This window comes from Ochotona curzoniae, unplaced genomic scaffold (genome assembly GCF_017591425.1).
Source record: "Ochotona curzoniae isolate NIBS_2020 unplaced genomic scaffold, NIBS_Ocur_1.0 scaffold_274, whole genome shotgun sequence".
In the NCBI taxonomy this organism is placed as follows: Eukaryota; Metazoa; Chordata; class Mammalia; order Lagomorpha; family Ochotonidae; genus Ochotona; species Ochotona curzoniae.
In genome coordinates this window covers 12,760,320-12,784,304 of record NW_024467101.1, presented here as the reverse complement: position 1 = coordinate 12,784,304, position 23,985 = coordinate 12,760,320, and the positions used below count along the sequence as shown (strand labels likewise).

The 23,985-nt window shown below is 49.2% G+C and overlaps 2 protein-coding genes across 3 annotated transcripts in view; one reads left to right on the top strand and one right to left on the bottom strand.

Annotated features, from left to right (window-relative positions):
* Positions 1-8,738: 8,738 nt before the first annotated feature.
* On the top strand, positions 8,739-11,947 carry CUNH12orf76 (chromosome unknown C12orf76 homolog). The gene is made up of 2 exons (XM_041003804.1): positions 8,739-8,885; positions 10,769-11,947. The coding sequence occupies exons 1-2, from the start codon at positions 8,753-8,755 to the stop codon at positions 10,852-10,854; spliced, it is 219 nt and encodes a 72-aa protein (XP_040859738.1). The 5' UTR covers positions 8,739-8,752; the 3' UTR covers positions 10,855-11,947.
* A 3,198-nt stretch (positions 11,948-15,145) lies between these two features.
* The window catches only part of ANKRD13A (ankyrin repeat domain 13A), a 29,320-nt gene continuing 20,480 nt past the window's right edge, over positions 15,146-23,985 (bottom strand). The window contains exons 8-15 of one of the 2 annotated variants that reach the window (XM_041003457.1): positions 23,853-23,934; positions 22,970-23,031; positions 22,129-22,262; positions 21,198-21,355; positions 20,341-20,454; positions 19,348-19,508; positions 18,011-18,078; positions 15,146-17,071 (exon numbers count right to left, since the gene is read on the bottom strand). In XM_041003457.1, coding sequence (XP_040859391.1) covers positions 16,876-17,071; positions 18,011-18,078; positions 19,348-19,508; positions 20,341-20,454; positions 21,198-21,355; positions 22,129-22,262; positions 22,970-23,031; positions 23,853-23,934 — 975 coding nt within the window. In that variant the 3' untranslated portion in view covers positions 15,146-16,875. The remainder of the gene's footprint in view (positions 17,072-18,010; positions 18,079-19,347; positions 19,509-20,340; positions 20,455-21,197; positions 21,356-22,128; positions 22,263-22,969; positions 23,032-23,852; positions 23,935-23,985) is intronic. The other variant, XM_041003458.1, reaches the window with a different exon arrangement.

The window sequence follows — 23,985 nt, the reverse complement described above, 5'->3', positions numbered from 1 at the left end:
AATTTCTGCTAATTTGCCTGGAGAATCCCCACTTGCCTTCCACTGGTGGGACACCTCCAGTTCTGCCTCCCAGATATGGGGGTGACCCAACTCTTCTTGAGTCTGTCACTGTTTTTTTTCGGAGTGTTCTGGGACTGACTGGCCCTGAGCATCCTTAGCAATTTCTCCTAATTCAGGCCACTTATTCCCCAGTTGGAGTGACCAAGGTAGCCTTCATTTTTCCTCCCCTCAACCTCTAGGTCCCGGTCTTCGCTTCTATTAGAACATTTCCTCAGAAAATATTTCCATCCAAATTGTTTCCCTGCCCCCGGCTGTAAATTCTTTAAAAAAAAAAATTTTTTTTTTATTGGAAAGTCAGCTATACAGAGGAGCATAAGTTCTTAAGTGCCCTCAGATTCTGTGACAGGTGGCAGGTGGCAAGGAGCCTTGCCTAGCCCTACCTCCACCCCACTTAGCAGTCACAGAAGTCTGGGGGCTCAGCACAGGGCTTGTCATTCAGAAGTCAGGCACACAGTAAAGAGTTAAAGAGGAGAAAAGTGGGGGACTGTGGCATTTGCCCAGCTATTCACCCTGATTTGAAGTTCAAGGCTTCCTGCTAGACCGGCTCACTTGGGATTCCTTTTCCCTCATTTTGCTACATCTGCAGATGAGTTCTGGTTCACTCAACATTGTTCCCACAGCTGGCTTTTCTCTTTGTTTTGTTTTTGTTATTCCCATCATTAGGGTATCTTTGCTACATGCTGCATCCTGAAGCAAAAGTTTTGTTACTACAAAAAAGATGTTATTTCAATCTCTTCTGGCCTTGTGATAAGACACACACACACGCACACAGATGCTTTCAAACGTCCATGCAAAATGGAATTAAAAGATGAGTTTATTTGGATGCAAAAAGTGTCACAAATTTACACCTACCAGAAGTAGGCATCATCAAAAGCTAATGAGAAATGTACATTCTGGGGGAAAAATAAAGACTAGATTATAAAAGGTTTTTCACCAGAAATGCATTTAACTTCCATTTTCCCTTTTCCACAAATCTTCTGATGTAAAATCGCATTGACACAGAGGCGTCCATTGAGCATCTGTTTGAACACAACTTTCCTTGCCTTCGTTTGGTTCCTCAAAGCTTCCCTGTACCATGTAAATAAATCCCTTGGATTGGATTTCTAAGGCCTCAAGAAGGCACAGCGTGTCTTGTAGTACACACTCGCCACCGCTCTCCTTGTTTTCCTTCATCTCCTCGTATTTTCCAGGGTCTGGGGTTGCAACCCTGACCCTGCTCTTCAGGCTCATCTGTCCGGGTCTGCCATCTGCTGCGTCCTGGGTTGGCTGGCTGGCCACCTCTGAATCGTTTTGTTCCTGTTTCACAGCGATTTTATTCTCTTAAGGGAGCCCTCCCCAGCTTTCAGGTGGCAGCCCCCACCAGGGGTTTTCTTGTTCCCACATTCCCTCCAGGCAGGGCTTTTCCTCCTGGCCATGGGCACCACTATCCCCCCAACAGGTGCCCCCTCTAAGGCCTGGCACCCAAGAGATGTTCATTAACTAGTTGTTGAATGATTGTGTGCGATTCATGAGGCTAACGAGAGAGAAGTGGCCACAGATAGAGAACTACGCTGAGAATTGAAGGTGGGTCATGCTCTTTTGATAGGTTTTTCAGAGAATGGGTAGCGGAGGAGGCATTCATCTAGTCTCCCTCCAGATACGGGATGAAAATCCAAATCCCTAAGTGGGGGCTGCCAGAGGTGGGACCCTTGGGAGGGAATCAGATGTAGGTGGGGCCATGCGGGGAGGAGCTGTATCCTTCTAGAAGACAGACACCAGAGTCTCTGCCCACCTCATGAGGACAGGAGGAGAAGTCAGCCATCTAGCCATCTGCAAGTCGGGAGGAGACCCTCCCCAGCGACCACATCTACCAGCCCCTTGACCTTGGACTTGCCAGTCTCTAGAATGTCTGTTGTTTGAGCCATCCAGTCTCCAGCATGTTTTGGTGGCCACCTGAGCTAAGCCAGCCACTCCAAGAAGGTGATAACCCAGCAGCATCTTTCTTACTCACTATAAAGACCCATCACACCACTGTTTCCCTCTCATGGCCGAAATGGGGAGTTCCACCTCCTAACTTTCTATGGCCTTGTTCTTGTGTTCTTGTTCCTCTTGTCTGCTTCCTCACACACATGACGCAGTTACATAACGACACACAGGAATTCTCCTGCCGTCTGACAACATGCGGTGTGGAGCTGCCTTGGACTCCCACCCAGATCACACAGCGAGGTCCAAGCCAGTGACCTCCCTCCTGACCCCGACCAGGGTCCTGTTCTGCTGGTGACAACAGTGGTGGAGACTAGCGCTGCATGCCGCACCCACACCCTGAGAGCTCCAGGGCTACAGTGAGTGAGTGGTTCAGGTGACTGGCAGGTCCCTCCAGCTGCTGGATTGGCTCTGTCCCTGGTATGACAGCTGATCCCAGATCAATGCTGCCCTGGGCTCAATGTGGCCTTGAACAGACAGCCTGGTATGCTTTTAATACCCTATGTTATTCCACAGTTGGTCAGGGGAGAAGAGAAATCTTCCACCTTCTTAGAGTGAGGAAGATGTTAAGTATAATCTATCAAGATTGTAACAGGTAACTTACAGACAACAGACTCGAATCTGCATTAAACAGATGCAACGTACAGTGGGACATCAGACAAAACATTAGACAAAACAACATACAGTGGGATCCAAGAGCTATCCTGACAGCCTCTTAACAGGAAGTCATATGCACAGAGCAGCAGGGGACCCCAGAGTAGAAAAGAGGACAGGAGGAAGCTTGTATCCCAACACCAGAGATTCCTGGTACCTCATCAAGGACTATCAGTATGGACACCAAGGACTATATCCCAATTGCCAAGGAGATCACAGGGAATCGGAGTCCTCTCGTAGGTCAAGAACACAGGATGGAAGAAGCCCAGATCCTTCCTCGCAGGATCTAATGTCATTGGAACAACAGCCAGGAGCCCTGAGCAATCTTCAGAAACGGAAAAACAGTAAACTTCCTTCAGGACTCAGGAGAGAAGCTTTCTCTGGTCCTTACTTAATTCCAACTTTGGCTCTCCATCCTCTCTTGCAATGACCATCAGGATCGCTCTGGAGCCCCAAAAATTAGATCAGATAGAGACAGAGAGCAATAAGGAACGCTTAGGACAGGAAAAAGTCAGCTTGGACTCCCATATATTTTACTAGGTAGGACACTAAGATTAGTTACTCCTCACTAAGGTATTGAAGATTTCTCTGCACACCCCTCCTAAAATTGTTGTGCTCCTTGTTAGAGTTATAAGCCTGTTTGGACTATCCCAAAATTAGCGAAGTTCAGTAAAAATCACACTTGAATTGTATAAGCTGCTAAATATAAAAATGAAAATAGACAGGAGACAGCTGAATAGTACGCTATAACCATTTTTAAGTTTATAGCAGCCGGTTGTATATATACTAAAATTGAGATGTCAAGGAAGTAGTTACAGGATGTGGTTAAGAACTTTCATTTTTCTAACATTTTGGTCACTCAGTACCATGTTAATTATCTTCACGATGTTAATTTCCATGTTTCTTCCTGTTGAAGTTGTATAGTTGTATCTCATTGGAGGGGATGATATTCTGCCAGCTCTACTTTAAGACCAAGGATGGTCTGCCAGTGAAACTGTTGAATTTTGTGGACAGTAAGATGCTGGACTCTCCTTTGATCCATTCCCACAATGAAGGAATCATAACTGGTTATGATCTGTACTATTGTAACAATATGGAGGAATTCAATATGGGGAGAGGGCTTAAGGAAGGGTTGGGGGAATCCCAAAGCCTATGAAACTGTGTCATAAAATAAAAAAGTCTGGAACCAACGCCCTCCAAAAAAATCTGATCAGAATCAATATCAGATGTATGACACGATGCAAGCAACAATTCATGCATTCATTAATAAAGTGCTTTATTTCTCAAAAAAAATTTCCTTCAAGTACGTAATTTCACAAGCCCGGATTTAAGTTTTTGCTCATCTTTATTGATGTGTAATTAACAACAGCAACAAAAAAAACTAGGGAGTACTGAGTGATGTTTTGATGTGCAAAGGCGTTGTGAACTGATTTCCAGAATCAAGGTAATTAACACATTCAACAGCCCAGACCTTTCTCCCTTCTGTGTGTGATAACAACTAGGATCTCATCCCTTTGCAAACTGCAGGCATGAACTCTAACAACCTTGCTCTGTATTTGAGCACCGGAATTCATTCATTCTGCATAACTGATACTTTGTACCTTCTATATCTGGCTTATTTCACTTACTGTAATTGCATAAATATTATTTCAATGGGAAGATTTTCCTTGGTATTTTTATTTACATTTTTATTTTTATTTTTGAGAAGTTGTTGATTTCATGGCTCCAAGGATGATAAAATCCCAGGAAGATGTGGCAAAACTTCCATCCTCTGACAAGACAGTTGATGTCCCCTGCCAGCCTAGATGAGCTGGCCATCATGTCTGCCATGTGAATCTGGCATGCTCTCCATTGCACAGGTATCAGCAACTGAGGAGGCCCGGTCCCGATGCATGCACTCCAAGGTTGGACCACGCATCCAGTGATTTTCCATGTGGTTGGGTTCTGAGTCCAGTGGGCCAGTTTGGATGTTCCCAAATAAACCTCACCTGGGGTAACCTTAGATTTTTTCATACGTCAGCCAGTGCAGGGTCATGTGGTGTCTGTCTCCTGTACCAGGAAACTTATATACTGGTGGATGCAGCTGCTTGGTAGCTTCTGCCCAGCTCCATATCTCAACGTGAACCAACAGGTGCTGTTGTCCAGTCTAGCCAGCCCATCACTAACCTGGTTCTCATGTACACCATTAAATATCACAGCCTAGTCAGGGCAACCCTCAATAACCCCAATAATTAGACCTGCCCCCCAACCTATGGGTTGGGCCAGTGGTGAACATAGCTCAGCAGGGTGAGCCCACAGTTCCCCTGCCAGGCAAGTTCCCAGCCTCAGGATCTTGCGCCTGTCAGCGGGTATTGCCATCCAGCCTGACATGACTCATATTCAGTCCTGGCACCTGTCAACTGGTGCTGCAACCTAGCTCTGCTGGCCTGCACCCATTCTGGCTTTCATATCAGCAAGTACAGACGCCTAGCCCAGCCTGGCTCATTCTCAGACCCAGCCCAAATGCTCTAAGATGGGTACTGCAGCTCTGCTGGGACTGACCTATCCCTGATCCCACTCTCATGCTCACCAGTGGAAGCAACGGCCCAGCAGGAGAGTCTCTAAGGTTCCCCTACCAGGCCCACTCCTAGCCCTGGGCCGTGCATGTGCCAGCAGGTGCTGTGGCCCAATCTTAAGATGGCTTACCCCTAGTATCCACATTTGCCCACAAGTGCTACAGCCTGGCTCAGCCCAGCCCACCCTCAGATCAGCTCTCATCAGTGGATGCAGCAACCTAACCCATTCTGGCCCTCTTCCAGCTCTAGCCCTCATGTGAACTGGTGAGTATTTCACTCTAACCCAACCTGACCTTGCACCCCATCTTGGTTCTCATGCATGCCAGCAAGTGCTACAGCCTCGCCCAACCCAGCCTCTCCCCAGACCCAGCCCACATAGATGTTGACAAGTGCTGCATCCTTGCCTGACCTGCCCCCCACCAGCCTCAGCTCTTGTGCTCCCCAACAGAAGCTAAGACCTAGTAGGGAGTTCCCCAGATTCCTCTACCAGGCCTGCTGCCAGCCCCAAACCTCACAAACACTGGCAGGTGTGGCGGCCCTGTTTGGCATGGTCTGCCCTCAGTCCCAGCCTTTGTATGTGCTAGCAGGTACTACAACCAGGCCCTGCTCCACCTTCTCTCGGTCCTAGCTTCCATGAGTGTCAGGTGGGTTCCTGTCAGGTGAGTTCTGTGGTCCAGCCTGGCTCAGCTCTTCCCCACAAATCAGCAGGTGCTGCAATCTCACAGAGGTGAACCCACATGTCTCTTACAGAATCTTTTCCCAGATCTGGTTCTTTTGTGTTCTGGCGGGTGCTGTGGCCCAGCCAGACATGGCCCACCACTCTCTGACCCTTGTGGGCAGGTATACTACAGCCTAGCCCAGTCAGGCATGCCCCTCAGCCCCAGCTTTTGTGTGTACCAGTGGACAGCACATGATGCTATTAGCCCAGCCCAGTTCTACCACATGGGAGGGTGCCTTGGCCTGAACCAGACAGGCCCTCCAATTTCACCCTTTTAAACCACTCCGTCTTAGCTTCTTCATCTACCTGAGTGCAGTGACCCAATCCATGGAAGGCCTCAGAAATCATTCGTCCCCTGACAAACATGCCTGCAGCAGCTCCCACACCAATCCATTCCCAGACCTCCCTGGATTTATCTGTAACCTGCCCCCTCACCTGGGAGCCAAGAGTGCATGTCCTGGCCCAGCATTCCCCATCTTCCCCACATATCTTAAAAAGCAATAACAAGCAATTACGCTGGCATACTAGTATAATTAAACACAAATTTGGCATTGACCAGGCCCAGAATGCCCACCAGCTGCTGGCTGCTTTTCTCCCAGCAGTGTAACACTTGCCTAGGTACAAGGCAACCTAGGCAATTATCTACAGCTTGGGTCCTTCCTATTTAAAGATATATTTATTTGAAAAGCAGAATAACACACACACATATACACACACACGCACATGCGTATGCGTGCAAACAGATCTATCATCTGCCAGCTCACTCCCCAAGTAACGGGCTGGGCCAAGCTGAAGCTCAGGTGCATCCGGCAGCTGGGACAGACGGTTTCCAAGGTCATGGAGCTGGAGCTCCGTGAGCTGTTCTGCAGATGAACCCCCATATGCAGAAGTTCCAAAGCAAGGACCTGGTCATGCCACCTCCCTCCCACCACGGGGAGGGTTGGGGAACCACCTGGCCCAGCTGCTGGCGGCCACCACTGGAGTTTCTGGTGCTCTCCGCCATTGTGGCTTTCAGCCCTGATGCTATTAACCAGGCCGGTCAGAGAGGCCCCAAGCCAGAAACGCATGGTAATCCTGCCATGGGACTTGCTGCCTGGTGCGAAGGCTGAGCAAGGTCCCAGCAGAAGCAGACGGAGCTTCTCACCGCCATGGCTGGTCTCAGCAGATTCCTCAGGTTGTATTCTAATAAGTGATTATTGTCATGCTCTACCTGGTTGGGGTTTCTGTTTTGTTAGAGAATAAATCCTGTAACCTCAGATCAGTTTGCAATCATGTTTTTAAATTTCTGTTGAGTTCCACTGACTGCGTTACGGAAACGATGGATTAAATGAAGTTTTGTAGCGTTTTCCTAAATGATAAGGGTGTCAACCATATATTCAGCACAAAATGTTTTTGCCTGTGTGCGTTCCTAGAACGCATTCCAAATTTATTGTTCAGAAATGTTTTAAAAAAAAAATAAGTTACCAGAATTTCTATAGGTCATAAAATTATAGGTCACTTCCAATGCATGATATTTGCTACAATCCACTAGCAACTTATTCTTCAAACAAACAACAACAAAAAAAATAGGGGCCCGGTGCGGTAACCAAGCAGCTGAAGTCATCACCAGGCACACCAGCAGGGAGCTAGATCAGAAGCACAACATTCAGGGAATTGACCCAGGGCTCTGATACAAAAACAGGGGCTGGGCCCGGCACGATAGCATAACGGTTGAGGTCCTTGCCTTGAATGTACCAGGATCCCATATGGGCGCCAGCAGCTCCACTTCCCATCCTCCCTGCTTGTGGCCTGGGAAAGCAGTTGAGGACAGCCCAAGACCTTGGGACCCTGCACCCGTGTGGGAGACCCAGAAAGAAGTTCCTAGCTCCTGGCTTCAGATCGGCGCAGCACTGGCCATTGTGGTCATTTGGGGAGTGAATCATTGGACGTAAGATCTTCCTCTCTGTTTCTCCTCCTCTCTGTACATCTGCCTTTCCAATAAAATAAATAAATCTTTAAAAAAATAAGTAAATAATAATAATAATAATAATAATAAAAAGGCAGGGGCTGCACCTCAAGGCCTGGCTGCCTACCACAATTTTGAGTTATACAATTCTCTTTGTGATTGCTTGTTGACTGTTCTTCTAACTAGGCTGTAAGTTACATGTGAGCTGGAATGGGGGGAGTGTGCAACCATGTGATGTTTTCCTGATAAATGAAGACATTTTCCATCAGAATCTCATGGTTTGGGGTATCATCATGTAGAGCTGACAAAAGAACAAATGCACTCGTGGACTGTAGTTTCCAAGATGGAAGGCTGGTATGTAGAAAACGACAAATTGTCCATTAAACGTGTACGGTAAATGAAGATGAGCTTAGGAGGTTGGACAAAGGGAAAAGAATGAGTGTGTCTATGGAAAGACGAAAGGGAGAATTTCAGAGAATGATGCTCAAGGGAGGGCTCTCTGAAGAGGGAAGCGTTTGTATAAATGGGAACACAGGGTCTCATGCTTGCCGCGATGTTAGTGACACAAAACAAAAAACGATGGTAGCCTCAGGCTAGGGATTTCTCTACGCCCTGCGCTGGTGCTCACAGCGGAACCATCATCACGGTGGGAAGTTGTCCCCGCGTCGGAACACTGCGTGGAAGGTTCCGACCCCGGAAGGAACACTCTGCTGGAGGAACCTAGAGTGGGGGAGGAACTCTGGTGGGAGCTTAGAGTTACCGTGGCAACGAGACACTCCCGGAAGGCGCTGTGCGGGTGGGGGCAGGGGCGGGGCTTGTGGCGGAAGTTGTCTCTCCAGGTCCTGCAGACCAGGCGAGATGATGTCTCCCGGGTCGTGGCGGCTGTGCGTGCTCCTGTACAACCTGCTGCTGGGGCAGGCGGTGGCCCCAAACCCCGTGGAGCCGTCAGAGGGGAGCCGGCCGTATGCGGTGCTGCGCGGGCAGAACCTCGGTGAGCTGGCCCTGCACTCGTTGGGTGGACAGGGGTAGCCATGGCGGGGGGGGGGGGGGGAGCGCGGTTCTTGGAAGTCCGCGATGTGCGTTGGGATTCGGCGAAGGCCTGGGGCGCCCACCATGCTTCTCCCTCGGTGCTGGCTGCCCCTGTGGGCCCAGGCTGGGCAACAAGTTCGATCCTAACCCGCGCTCCCGTTGCTTGTTCGTGTGCTTGCAAGGGCCCGTGCTCGCAGTAATAACGGTAACCGTGGTTTTAGCACCATCTTAGGAACTTGGGGGGCGTCGGATGGTTTGTGGGTATAGAGACGTCAGGGGCGGACCTCTGAGGACACACCCACTTTGCAGAGGAGCTGTTGAAGTGCGTGGAAAATGGAGTTCCCGTTTTCTCCAGTCTCTAGCAGCATTTTTTTTTTTTTATCTTTTCGGTTGCAGCTGTTCTGTGGTAAGTGATCATTCATTGTGGTGTTCGCTTTCTCTGACAGCTAAGGATGATAATGGAGCGCCTGCATATTTTGGGGCTGGCCATTTGTTTCTTTTAAGAGACGTATAATCAGATCATAAATGCCCACTTTTTCAGTTATGTGGATGTGTGATTCTGCTTTCCACAGAAGTAGCTGCCGTCAGTGGAAGTGTCCTGAAATTCAGCAGCTTGGCATCATTGCAATATCCAAGCAAATCAGAGACCTGAACTCGCTGTCCAGGCACTGCATGCTTTGCAGGTGGTGGGGAATGCATGGTTAGTCACATGGTTAAGTCAGGTGCAAGTGTGGGACAGGCTAGAGATGAAAAAAGCTGGAGAAAAATCACTCTAGCATTCCTGGGCAGCAGGCAGTCTGTCTCCATTTTTACAGAAAAAGGTCGCAGAGCAGCTTTCCTAAGCGCTTAGGAGAGGTCAGACCTTAAGACCCATACCCCGAATTTTGGGCCATTGTATTCTGCCACCTGTCGGGGTTGTAACGGCTGCCATTGATCACATGGTTGTTGCGTGGCCAGCACTGTGGAGCCTTTATTGAAGGTGATCACGCCTCTGTGTGAGCCCCACAAAACCCTAATACAGTGGATTTTGTTTGTTCCAATGGATAGACGCAGAAAATGCGACTCGGGGAGCATCCTAGAAGGCTCCAGCTGGTGCTGGCAGGCATTGAGCCAGGCCCAGACACTTAAACACATAGTCAGTGTGCAGTCGCTTGACCGCGTCGCTTGCCGCTGTTGTGTGAGCCAGGCGGTGAAGTGCAGGCACTTAATCGTCCTCTCCAGCCACCAGGGCACCCACTGTGGTGTACATCCTGTTTCCCAGCTGAGCAACTTGAAGCGTCTCCACATGAGATTGGCTCTCAACAATGTAAAAAGCTGTGAACCGAGTGAGTGCCTGGCTTCCCTAGCCGCAGGGCCCTTGTCAAAGACTCCCATGGACTGGAAGGCTATGATGTATATAGACACGCTTGGGTTCCTGCATCTCTTCCTGCGCCCCCGTGTGGAAGTGGTCCACCCTGCAGCCAGAGGGGTCTTCCTCCTGGCTGTATCTGCTCTCCCGTCACCCTTTCCTGGGGCTTCTCTTTGATCTTGGAGAACCCATGTTTTTGCCCCTTGCTGCCTCGGTGTATGGTCTCTGTTCCTGTTCTGCTTGCGGGGCTCCCCTCCTGGGGCCTGCGGCCCCTCCCTCCCTTGCTTTCTTCAGGGCCTGCTAAGCTATGAGAGGTGCTACTCCTTGCCTTCCTGTGGCAGATCGGAAGACTCCTCAAGAGAGAAAGGGCCCATTCACCACTGTCTGCCTGGCACCTGACCCTGTGCCCGGCCCCATGGGGCTTTTGGCGCGTTTCCGTCAAGGAGGGAGAGATCCCCAGGGCTGCTGTCAGCAAGTAACCTGTTTACCCTTTGCAGTGCTGTTGGGGACCATTTTCAGCGTCCTGCTGGTGGCCATTATCCTCATGGCGTTTTGCGTCTACAAGCCCATCCGGCGCCGGTGACTGCCTTTGGGAACAGCCCACGTGGTGTTGCGCAAGGGCCAGTGGAGAAGTTGGAATCACACCTCGCTGGTGACCTCTAGTGTGGACAGTGGTGAATGCTAAAGGATTTGAAGAAACCTCACCTAGTGATGTTTGTTTGTTTTGTTTCCCCTCTCCCCCATAACACTGCGATGCAGATAACGGCCTTGAGGCTGCTTCTCAGTGCTTCTTGTAATCACTGGTGAGCCTGCAGCTAGCTCCAAGGGTCAGTGGAAGCGCCTGCACAGTACTAACCGCTAACATGCGATATGGCAGCGAGAAGAGGACGAATCGGGTGGATGCAATCCCTGCTTCAGAGCAGCACGGCTGCCAGTGCCTTTCCCCGCAGCCAGTAGACCTACACCGCCTGTCAGAAAGCTGCGTGATCCCTGCAGACTCAGGCCTGCACCCCCACCTGCAGGCACCCCACCCCCGCTACAGTCAGGGTCACATCAGGGAGGCCTGAGGGGAGCGCACCTTCAGCCTGGACAGGAGGGGTTGCTAGTTGACCCAGCAGAGGAAAAAACCCTTCTGAAACACACTGATCTGCCTTGGCCTGCACCTAAGCCTCTGCAGCCAGCCATGGCCTGCAGCTGGAGGCAGCTTTCTCTGCTTGGGCACCTAAGGCGCTCACTGGCATTTCTGGGCCCAAAGTGGCGGGGAGGGCTCAGCTCCCAGAAGTGCACGTCCCCTGTGCAGGCTGGCATTGTGTTTACACAACTTTGAAAATGCTGCTATTAGTTTGCACTGTTGGTTAACTGGATATTTTTTTTTTCCTTCCCCTTATTATTTTCATGCCTGTCAAGTGGTTGTCAGTATTTATTTTAAGAGTGCTAGGTTTAAATTTCTTTGCTACTAAAGCGAGTTGTCCATCTTGTGCTCCATGTAAGCACGGCACACTGATTTATTTAACAACCCGCACTTAATGTGAAATAATTCATGTGCTATACTGTGTTTGACTTCAGGATCTTGTTTGTAAGCTAATGCCACTGAGCCATTGAAATGTTGTGCTCTGTGCTTGTGAGCAAATTGTCAATTAAGATGAAACCTTACAATAAAAAAAGAAAATGAAACCTTACATTCTGTTGATCCTAGTCTTTATTCCCAAATGTTTACAATGCAGTTGTGTGAGGGCGAATGAATCTGAGCTAGTCTCTCAAGGGAGCACCATGAAGTGGAAATTTATTTATTTATTTGATTATTAAAATTTTTATTTGAAAGGTGAAGTTAGAGAAGAGAGAGAGGGAAAGATCTTCCATTCACTGTTCATTCCCCAAATGGCCACAACAGCCAGAACTGAACTGATCTGATCCAAAGCGAGGAGCCAGCCACTTCTACCGGGTCTCTTACATGGGTGCAGGGGCCCAAAGGCTTTGAGCCGTCCTCCACTACTTTTCCCAGCCATAAGCAGGGAGCTGGATCAGCAATGGAGCAGCTGGGACTCGAACTGGCACCCATACGGGATACCAGTGCACTAAGCTGAAGCTTAGCCTGTTATGCGAGGATGCTGGCCCCTGAAGTGACTGACATTCATGTGAAGTACCACTGTCTTAAGGCAGAGTAGTGATGACACCAGGACTGGGAGGCACCGTCAAGCTCTCAGGCCTGGCACAGGAGTCACACGTGGATTCTTGTCCCAGTTCCCTGGAGTCCGATTTCCTTCCTCTGTAAAATCGTGACAACCGCACCTTTTCACTCAGGCCAAGGATATGAAAACAAATGCAAGTGGAGTGACCAAGGCTGGGGTGGTGGGTGAGCAACTTGGGGGGCAGAGCCTCAGATGCCGGCACCAACAGCAGTCACAGAAGTGCACACTCCTCCCTCACCTGAACAAGGCACCGGTGTGCTGCCATGAGGGAGGAAGACCACCGCTTGAAGATTTTGAAAGAAAATGGTGAACACAAGCCAAGCCCATAAACCTCATGACTTGCTATTCCATTAGCCAGCTCCACATTCCAGTTTTCTGAAACAACTTTGCAGTACTGTTGTTCCACATACTAATCCAAAACCCAGTTTACAGCTTCATTCCAACTGTACTGTGTGTTCCATGTGAGATCTCAAGCTAAAGTAAGGCAGGGGGTGATCTTTTTGTATAAAAAGAGATTTATTGCAGAGCCATAGGGACAACAGGCATTGAGAACCAGCTGACTGATCCTCTGCCTGCCAGTTCCAGCATCCCAGTTTGGCACCAGTTCATATTCTAGCTGCTGCACTTCCGATCCATCTTGCTGCTAATGGCTGGGAAAGCAGTAGAGGATGGTTCAAGTCCTTGGGTCCCTGCTCCCATGTGGGAGTTCCAGAAGAAACTTCTGGCTCCTGGCTTCAGCTCAGCTCAGCTCTGGCTGTTGTGGCCATTTGGGAAGTGAACCAGCAGATGGAAGACCTCTGTCTGTCCTCTCTGTAAATCTGCCTTTCAAAAAAAAGGCATTGATTCTGACAAAGAATGATACTGAAAACTTTGATGCAGCTAGTTTGTTTGTTTTGTGGTTTTGTTTTGTGTTGAGACAGATCTCCCATCTGCTGATTCAGTCCTGCAAATGCCTGCAACAGTCAAGTGTAGACCAACCTGAAACCAGGAGCTGGGAACTCAATACAGGTCTCTCGCGTTAAGTGGCAGGGATGCAACTACCTGAGCCGGCACCTTCTGCCTTCTCTAAGTTTGTATTTGCAGGGCTGGAATCAGGAGTGAAGCCAGGATGGCAGGCGTCTTAACCCTTCCACCAGACACCTGCCTCTTGCTCCCAGCTGGTATTTCCAAGTGGAATTACTTTCCTGGCCTTTATCTTTGGGGCTGCAGGGAGAGGTGGTGGCCAAAGCCTAGGCTTCATAACCAAGTTGTACTCAGAATCTCACCCTGTACTCATAACACATCCAGTTGACTTGCAGCCCTCGCGTGAAGAGGAGTTGTTGGGAAACACTCGGCTTGCGATGAGGGGGCTCAAGTCCCATTAGCAGATGATGTTCCCCAGCTGGACCTTGATCTCACCCCTGCGTATATTCCTAAATACAGATCCAGCAGGACTTTGGGTCCTCTCACTTCCTGCAGCACAAAGTCATTTGAAATTCCTTGCCCAGTTCTTCCTTGATGTCACATGTACAGTCAGCCAGGGGCCTGGGGCCAAGCTGATGGTGGTCACTTCCCTTTCCTGTCATCTAGAGCAGGCTTTTTCCGTTTCCTGACATCTTACATTATGGAGGGTGTGGTAAGCTTGTTTACAGAGCAAAGGCTCTGAAGGACACACGGAACCTGGTCACTGGCAGCGTCTTCACAGAGAAGCTGCTCACGTTCAAGTTTCTGGGGTTGTTTTGTGTGGTTGCCGCCTGTGGCGCCAGCATCCCATATGAATGCCAGTTCAAGTCCTGGCTATTCTACTTCTGATTCAGCTCACTGCTAATGTGTCTACAAAAGCAGTGGATGGCCCCAGTGCTTGGGCCCCTTGCACCGCCGTGGGAGACCCGATGAAGCTCTTGGCTTCAGCCTGGCCCAGCCCTGGCCATTGCGGAATGCACTGATGTTTACTTTTCCCCCAGAGGAAAGCAGCTTCTTCACAGCTTCCTAGAAAGGCCGAAACCTCATCTCTGGAATGCAGGTGTGTTGACTGGTCGGTCATTCCTTTTGTTTGAAAGGTGACATCCGGTAGCCTAGTGGCTGGGCTCCTACCCTTGCACATGCTGGGATCCCATATGGGTGCCAGTTTGTGTCCCAGCAGCCCTGTTTCCCATCCTGCTCCCTGCTTGTGGCCTGGGAAAGCAGCAGATGGTCCAAAGCCTTGGGATCCTGCATCCACATGGGAGACTCGGAAGAAGCTCCTGGCTCTGGATTGGCTCAGCTCCAGCCGTTGTGGCCACTTGGGGAGTGAATCAACAGACAGAAGATCATCCTCTCTGTCTCTCCTCCTCTGTATATATGACCTTCCATTAAAAACAGATAAATCTTAAAAAAAAAAAAAAAGTAACATCCTTAGGTGTAAGATGAGCCTGGAAGCCTCTAGGATAGGCTCCTCACCTTTGAATGCTAACTTGATTCCCCCAGAGCCAGTCCCCGGGTAGGAAAGGGGTGCATGGCTTTTAGTTTCCCTGTGAAACAAGGGGCAAAGAGCATGTGGGCCGTTTCCCTTGCACAGGAGGTGGGGAAGAGCAGACTGCCTTCAAGGTAATATACAGCTGAGCAATGCAAAAGCACCCAATATCCTGAAGTAACAGGAAGTGCAGGTGTATCCTGTGACTAGACAAACACCACACGAGAAAGACTCAGAGGCTGGCTGGTTATTGGATGAGCACCCTCTAAGGAAGCAGTCTTTATTCGCATTTTAAGAGAAAACACATACATGAACAACGTTGCAATGGTTTGACACGATGCTCTCCAGGAGAAGCAGAGCTGTGGGAGGCCAACACAGAAGGTACCTATGGTTCACAGGTTGGTGAGCAAATGGCATGACCTAACTGCAGCTGATCCCAAGAAGGGCCTTCGCTCCCGGTAAACACCAAGTAAACAAAATTCTACGCTTGTGTGTCGGCGACGTGGTGGCCATCACCTGTACTGGCCTTCTGTGCGAAGGACTTTTGGTCAGATCGTGACATAAGCGGCAGGAGGAACCAATGGAATTAAGGACGTGGTTTTCAGAAGGTTTTCCTGGCAACGCTAACTGGAGGATACAAACAGTAACTGGGACAATCCTTTTTGGAGTTTTCCCTTCCTGGCCCAAAAGAAGCTCAACGGAGGAGGACACAGACACGGGACAGAGGAGGTTTTTAGTTTCTCAGATGACATCAGTGCAGCCTGCAGGAATGAGTGCGCAGAGGGAGAGGGGCACCGGCCGCCCTCCCCAGGGTCCCGTGGGGGTGGGGTGGGGGGGCGATGGTTATTTACAGGAGGGTTAGACAAAATAGTTAACTACTAAAGGTATCCAAAAAAGGCCTGAGAAAATCTGGTTAAAATGTATAACCTTGTATTGCTACTGATGGGAGTAGTCATTTTATTATTATATCTCTTAAAAATAATAAAAACATTCTGTTAAAAAATATATTTATCCAGAAAGATGTTGATTTGAACTCTAAAAAGCAACGTGGAGTCATCCCTTTCCCTTTTGAATGAAGAGCCCACTGAGCTGTACTTGGGGGGCTCCCCTTCTAGGCTCACATCCAATCCCCCCCTTTCTGGTGGGAGGGGGATCTGCAGCAGTTGCCACCTGTGGCTTCCTTCGAGGACCCCTAGCTGCTCCCTCGGGACAGGATTAGCTGCCTTTGATGTTGCCTGGGGACCCTTGCTCTCCTCGGAGTTGCCTTTACAAATTCAAATCAGACCCATCCCTAGGTAAGTGGAGTGAGGTGGTTTGAAACCATGAGTGATTTTCAAGGCTAAGGCAACGTCCGTAGTCATCTGTGTATCTTCAGTGTGATGCAAACAGTTAACCATAATCTTTAGAGCCTGGACATATCTAACTTGAGCTGCAGGGGAGAGGGGATAGAAGGAATGGAATAACGTGAAGATGGAGCAGGAAGAATGGCAATGTCCTAAAAACCCTGTACAAAGGTAAAAATAAAACGAGTTAGATCGGCACACTCCATTTCTTTGGTGAACAGTGAAGAAGTGTCGCAGCCTCTCACGGACCACACTCCTCAGAGGCGGCGCTGCTGCCATCATAGGTAAAAGCACCCTGACTGCAATGGCGTGTCATCACTCCTTCCTCAGGACGAACCTACAGACCTGCGGGGGCTGGAAGGTGGAGGGAGGGGAGAGTTGTCTAAAGCTGGTAGTTAAGAATGTGACCTGCAAGCCGGTGCAGCTAATGGAAGTGGTGATGTCCTCCCCTAACCTGGAGATGGGGCCTGCCGATCCCTGGACCCTCCTGCACTCTGGAGATGGTCCAGGATGGGCCGGGGAAGTCCCTGGCCCTGCACCTCTGCAGAAAGAAGGAGCAGCTGCTGTCTGCTGCAAACAGGGATGCAGCACCCGCCGGCAGCCCAGAGCCTCTGCTTCGTGCAGCCCGTGGGCAGGAAGATTTACTTGTCGGTGAGTGACAGCTGCAAAACTTGCTGGAGCTCGGCCTCCTCCTCCTGCAGCCGCAGTTCCCGCTCCGCCAGCTCTTTGGCAGACAGCTCCATGGCCAGCTGGAGGTCGCTGTCAAAGCGGCTGCTGTCATTCAGGGTCTCGGGGCACAGGCCCTCCGTGCTGGTGAGAAGGCTCTCCTGGATGGCCCTGGGTCGCAAAACCGCCAAAGACAGAGTCAATACTACCATTACCATGGCAGCAATGGCAACTACACTCTGTACCTCCTCACGAGGTGCACCCCGTGCCAGCCCCTTGACATGCACGATGATGCCCTTTCATCCTATGAAACACTGGGACTGCAGGTGAGAGATACGGGGGGTGAGGGGGAATCTGACACTTGGAAGAAATCAAGAGACCTGGAAAGTAAACCTGGATCTGTTTTAAGGCAAAACCTAGTTTCTTCATCATGACACTCATATATGCCTCAAGAGTAGGAATATGTTGGGGGGCCTGGCACCATGGGTCAACAAACTAACCACCACCCTTGTGTTGCCGGCATCCCATACATGTCCCGGCTGCTCCACTTCTGATGTAGCTGCCTGATTATGGCCTGTGAAAGCAGTGGAGGATGGCTCAAGTCTTTATGACCCTGTATGGGAAGAAATTTCTTGCTCCCAGCTTTGGATTAGCTCAGCTGTGGCGCCTGTAGCCATCTGGGGGCTGAAACAGTGGATGGAAGACCTTTTCTACCTTTCCTTCTCTCTGTGAATCTACCCTTCCAATAAAAATAAATAAATCTTAGGAATATGCTTCAAAAAGCCAGTCTTTACAGTTTTCCCTCTTAAAAAGATGTCCCATTCATCTCTACAGCTCATGCCCAGCAGTGTCATCTGTAAAATGGCATAAAGAGGGCAGTCTGACCCAGGGCCCATGTATGCCTTGGCTCAGGAGTGCCACTGACCTGTGAACTGGTCTGTCTACCCATCCTTAGAAACTTCGTGTCGAGAGTGGAGAGCTGGTTTAATAAGTCAACACCAGCAGGGAAGCAGGAGGGCAGACACCTTAACAGGTCTGCCCTGCCGCTCATGCACCTGTCTGTGTGCCTGAGTCAGTCTCAGCTGAGTCATCAAGAGTCGTGTCACTTACCTCTCATACTGGGCATCGTAAGCGTGTGTCGGGCTGATCCCTCCGTTCGATGCTGGTCCTGAAAACTCCTGGCAAGAGCAAATGTGACGGATGTGAATGCTTCTTGGAAGCACAGGTGAACCCTGACACGTGAGATCATCTCTGACCCATTTCCGATAGCACTGTGGAAAACTGACAGAGACTGGGCATATCTTGAAGTGACAACTCTCAGTTGGTATGTGGCCTTACCGTACAGCATAGGGTGTCTGATGGACAGACACAGCTTCTCATACCTTACACAAAATCTGGTTAGCAGAAACAGCCAACTTTGGGCACAGCTGAAATGACCAAAGCAGATAATTCTAAGGAAAGGCTAGAAGATGCAATGCAGTCTTTGTCATCTTTGGGTATTCCCCTTGTCAAAACTTGGGGGTCAGTGAGGTTTATAAACACGATAGGGAGAAAGCTATGGTCAGTCAACCAGGAGAGAAATGGATTGCCTAAGGGACACACCAGATCCCATCCTACACCCACAAGAGGGAGGGATGGGAGGAGCTCATGTCGGGGGTGGGGTTGGGCGAGTGCGGGGGTGGACGAGGTCCTCAAGCCTGGGATGGTGGCAGCAAGCGATGCCTGGAGGAAACCCATGGAGTGTGACAGAGCAATAAAAGTGACAGACTGCACATCCACTGCCCACGTGGGGAGGGGGCTGGGATTCAAATTCATCAGAGGCTGCAGCACACAGTATGATGGGCACATTAGCCTGCAATGATGGCTTCTGGATTCAGTTAGAAGCCCCTAAACACATGGCTATTAACTATCCAGCTAATACATGTCTTCAAAGACACCTTGTAAATGGTGCTGACTTGGTTATGCAGATGGTCTCTGACGTAAGAAGCTTCTATAAATAAAAGGCCAGGTACTTAAAATATAATCTGGGGCCAGTATTGTAGGGCAGAGCTGGTCAAGCCACAACCTATAACACTGGCATCCCATACAGGGGGCTCTTTTGAATCCCAGCTACTTCACTTCAAGAACAACTTCCTGCTCATCTGTGTGGGAAAGCAGTGAAGGATGGCCTGAGTGCCTGAGTCCTTGCCACTGATGGGGCCTCCCTGTCCTCCATGTGGGAGACCCACAGGCAGTTCCTGTCATCAGCTTGGCCCAGAGTTGATCACCATGGCCATCTGGAGAATAAACCGTTACTCCTTCCCAAATATATATACTTTTTATATGTTTACATGAATATGTAAATACATATGCCAACTTATTGTTTCAGTTAAGTCTTTCCACTTGGACAAAATCCAAACCGAGGGTGTTAGTCCTCCCAGGCCCCGTCACTCATACTCATACAGCACCTGGCTCCGGCTGGACTCCAGCAGGCTCTGCTGGATGGCGAACTGCATAATCTCATAGTCCTCGTCTTGCAGATGTATGTTTCTGCCATTGTCTTGGACACGGTAGGATTCGGGAATTTCAAACACAGATTGGTCAACCTCGAAGTTGCTAACTCGGGCACCTGCAACATCAAAGGAGACGGCCCAGCTCACGACAGGACGGTTCTACTCCAACTGCTGCAGATATTTACTTATTTTTTTTTTTAAAAAAAAGGACCCAAAGGATAATAAACAAGGTTTGCTAGTATATGAGATCTGGAGGCTCTGTGACAGAAAGTATCGGAACACAACACTGTGACTTCTCTTCCTATTCCTATTCTCTTCTTTCTAGACTCCAGAAGTAGCCAGAGTTTGTGCTCCCTCTGAGGAACGCCTTGTGTATGTGTGAGTGGGTGTGCGAGGGAGTCTGGGGTGTAGGGAAGGTGATACAGATGTATGATGTTGGTCAAAATGCACTGAACTGATATTGAATGCATCACATTATTAATCAATTATGTCCGAATATCCTATATGTGAGACACCAATGAGGACTTAGTGCGCACCCGCACACACACACACACACACACACAATGCCACTTACAGAGATTTTGAAGTAAATATTATGTTATTCAAACACAGAACTGAAGACCTGGGACTTAGTTGGTTAAAAAATAAGCACTTTGTGATATGTACCTTAGTTGATTCTTAAAGCTCCTCTGCCTTTTTTAACACAAAGAGGGATCAGAGAGCTTCTCAATTCTGCAGAAAACGTGTGCATCTTTTCATTTCTTCCAGCTCCATGAAGCTCTGTCGGACATATTCTACTGGCTGTTTTGTTTTGCTTCATCTACACTAATTTTGATATTTTCTTTCTTCTAACATAAAGGCCTCATGCATAAGATACTCTAATTTCAAACTGAGTAATAAAATAAATGACTGTATATATTTTTCTTAATTGCCAAACACTGGTTTTACCGGAATCAGCCTGGGTCCCTTCCACGTTCTGAGATGGAGATTCTTCGGCCGTGCTGCAGCCATTCACGTTGCCAAATGTAATCCGTGCGTTTAGGACATGGAACAAGGGAATTTCTAACAAAATAAGCGTGTTTATAAGTAAACGTTACGAGGAGATTCAGAGCCATTACCTGCTGAGTGCCTACTAGGCTAATACCATGCTGTGCCCATTCTGCAAGTGTGACATCATTCCGTCCCCATAACAGCCCTCCCCATGTACAAATGAGAAACAGATTCAGAGTCAAACGCCATCTTCTCAAACACAGAGAGTGAGGCACTGAACCAGCATTCAAGTGTCATGAGCGCACACCCTTGACAATTAAGATTCCTCTGAGTCATAAAGAGAACTGTTGGGCTGCTACTTGGGCATCTCAGGGTAAGCCACTGGCTACAGCACCATATTGGTGCCGGTTTGAGTCCTAGCAGCTCTACTTCCGTTCAGCTCCCTGGTTATGTGCCTGGGAAAGCAGTAGAAGATTGCCCAGGTGTTTGGGCCTCTGCCCACATGTGCGAGACCTGGATGAAGTTTCTGGTTCCTAGCATTGGCCTGGGCCAACTGGGGACTGAACCAGCAGGTGGAAAATTTCTCTGCCTCTCCTCCTCTTCTCTCTTTCTCTTGGCTAGAGATCTCCCAATTTTGACTTGTAAAGTGAACAAAGAATCATGACAGTTCTTTAAGACAGATTAAACCAGAAGGTAATTCTGGCCTGCTCCACTGTGTCTACTGAATGCCGCTTTGTGCCTCAAGTATTCCAGTGCCCCCAAACACATCCTGTCACCCATGAAAACAGTTCCACCTGAGGAGTACTGGGGAGTACCTATCTTGACAGGAAATCCCGGAGGGAATTCCAGCTTGATGAAGTCTCTTAGCCTGGCGAAGTGAGCGCTGGTCCGGGCCATCAGGTCAATGATGGGAATGACCTGCTGCACGAGAGACAGGGGGAACTCCTCACACATCCACAGCATCGCTTTAAACCTGCGGGGTGCCACAAGAAAAAGCTGGGGCCGTCTCCGCCAGGGGCTGGGAGGAGAGCCTGCTCTGCCTCCCTCCAGCCTCCCTGGCTCTCTTGAATTCTGAGCTATGGAGGTGCTAGAACTGTGGGACTTCAGGCTGCTCTGCAATCTGACAGTGGGAAAATGGCCTGCATTACAATATACAGAGGCAGCAGCTTTACCTGAGAGCAAGCAAGAAGTAGGTTGTGGACACCGCAGCTATCTGAGCTGGTGAGCAATAAATAAGGAATTCTTACCTCCCAGCTATATCCTGCTTGAAAAGGGCCAAGGAGGTGGGCCACCAACTTGGTGTTTGCAGATTCAGTCATTTAAAAATTATTTTTCCTGTGGGAGTTTAGTGCAGCAGTTGGCTCGCTGTGTGGGAGCCCTACGTCTCATGTTGGGAGTGCCGGGTTCAAGTCCCAGGACCTCTGTTTCTGATCCAGCTTCCTGCTAGCTCCCATCCAGGAGCCAGTAGATGGATGGCTTAAGTTCTTGGTTCCTGACTCTGCCTGGCCCAGTCCTGGCTATTGTGGGCATTTGGAAAATACACCAGCAGATGGAGGATCTCTTTTTCTCTGTCCCTCTTTGTTTCTCTGTCTCTCTGCCTTTCAAATAAGATGGACACAAATTTCTAAAGTACATACATCTTAAAGAGAAGGGGCAGAGCAATGACTGAATTTCACATCATGTGATCAAACAGTGTGACTTCTGAGATAGCCCCTAACCTGCACATAGCAGTTGGACCTCTCTTACTTTTGTGTTCTAATTGTCAGCTCCTTCGGCCTTCCAATGTCCCTGTCCTTTAGGTCAAACTCCTCATCGAAGTACTCATCAGGCGTGATGGCTGTCGGGTTGTTGGCGGTGGCACACTCCGTGGTGAGGTCCTGCTGGGGACAGAACTCAGTCAGAATGCCACAGCCCCTACCAGATCCAGTCTCTGAGGTAGGTGGCCACGCTAAACAACTATGGAACACCAAGTTCCTAGCAGTACCCTTTGTGAATTAAGTGACCACACAGAACATCTGGAAAGCTGGTCTCAAACTATCTGGCAAGCCTTTGGATGTCTCTACTGTAATATATATCCCTAGCTCTCCTTCGCATGTTTACCTCCAAATTACAGAAAAGGGGGAAGGAGGAAGACAGGGGTAAGGGAGTTATGAAAGATTTGGAGTTTACTCTCCAGCCCTGCCCTTTTCTGGCTTGGGTTTGAGCAGGGCCATTTCATCTTTCTGACTCACAAGCATCCACTGTATGGAATCCATGCAGTTACCGTGAGGCCCCAGTAGGGTGCTCTGTTAGAATTACAATAAAAAGTCTTGGTTCCCAAGTTCCAATGTTATAGAGATGCCCTAGTTAAAATGAGTGGAGATAATGTGTTAGACTTCTAGAATCCCCACCACCACTTCTAAAAGCTTTCCTTTCAGAAAGCCTCTCCATTTAATCTTCCTCTGATTGAATCCACCCAGTTCTGGCTTGGGTGTACTGATCCTGCCCCAGTAAATGACCTGTGCAGGGCCCAGTAGATGCCAGCACAAGAACAGGGAAGTCATCTCCTTTCCCCAAACTGCACCAAGACCTTGGGCCTTTAACTTACCCCTTGTGCACCAAACTGGTGTTCCACTGTTCCCAACAAAGATTCCAAAGGATTCCTGTCCGCTACAGAAGGGGAAAAAGTTCAGTGTGTGACCTTGCATCTGACTTGTGGCTACAGAATTATACATCCCGTCTTTAAAAGTCTCTGATCTAAGCCACCTGCATGAATGAATCCATTTATGGACAGACTGATAAAGTCATCCATCCACAAAAACACTAAGCCGATTCAGCCATGTGCTTTTGACTTGGGCACTCAGAATCAGAGTAACAGCTACGAAATAAGGCAGAATAGTGGCAAGAGCCAGGATTTAGGATCCTGATCCTGCCTTGACCTGTGTGTGTTCTGGACCTCAGCACCACCCATCACACTGGAGTCATGGTAACTAACACCCCTACCAGGTTCCCGCCCCACCACACACAGACACACACACGCACGCACTGTGAGTACTGTTCTGTAGGGTTGCAGGTAGAACTCGCCTGACCCTCCCAGGAAATCTGAAGGATTCACCATGAAGGAAATCCAGAGGCCCAGCGGGTGACTGCCTTTCCAGGGCCACAGGGCTGGGAGAGCTGCCGCACGGCAGGCACATGCTAGCACCAGGCAGCTCAGTGCTCACTGTGCATCAGAATGGGACTGCGTCGCTCATCACAGTGATAAACGGCCTCTAGTGTCCTTCTCTACATCTCTCTCTTTTTTTTTTTTTTTTGCTAAATCCAGCAAAGTATTCTTCATAAACACGAATGGCTTTAATTACAGCTGCAGCCAAATGGGGAAACCTCTCCCAGAAATGAGTCAGATGAAGGACGTTTTTATATAAAAGGAGGTAGGGTAACCCTCAGCTCTCTGGGGCGGACAAAGGCAGGAGGGTGGCGGGGGTGATTACCTTTGTATCGCTTTTTCTCCTCCTCCGTCAGGTGTTCTGTGCGTATTTTGGTTATCACACTCACGTTGTTCACTGTGTAAACCTTGAGAGACGTGTGTAAAGGAAAACAGTGACACGGGGAAATCAAAACTCG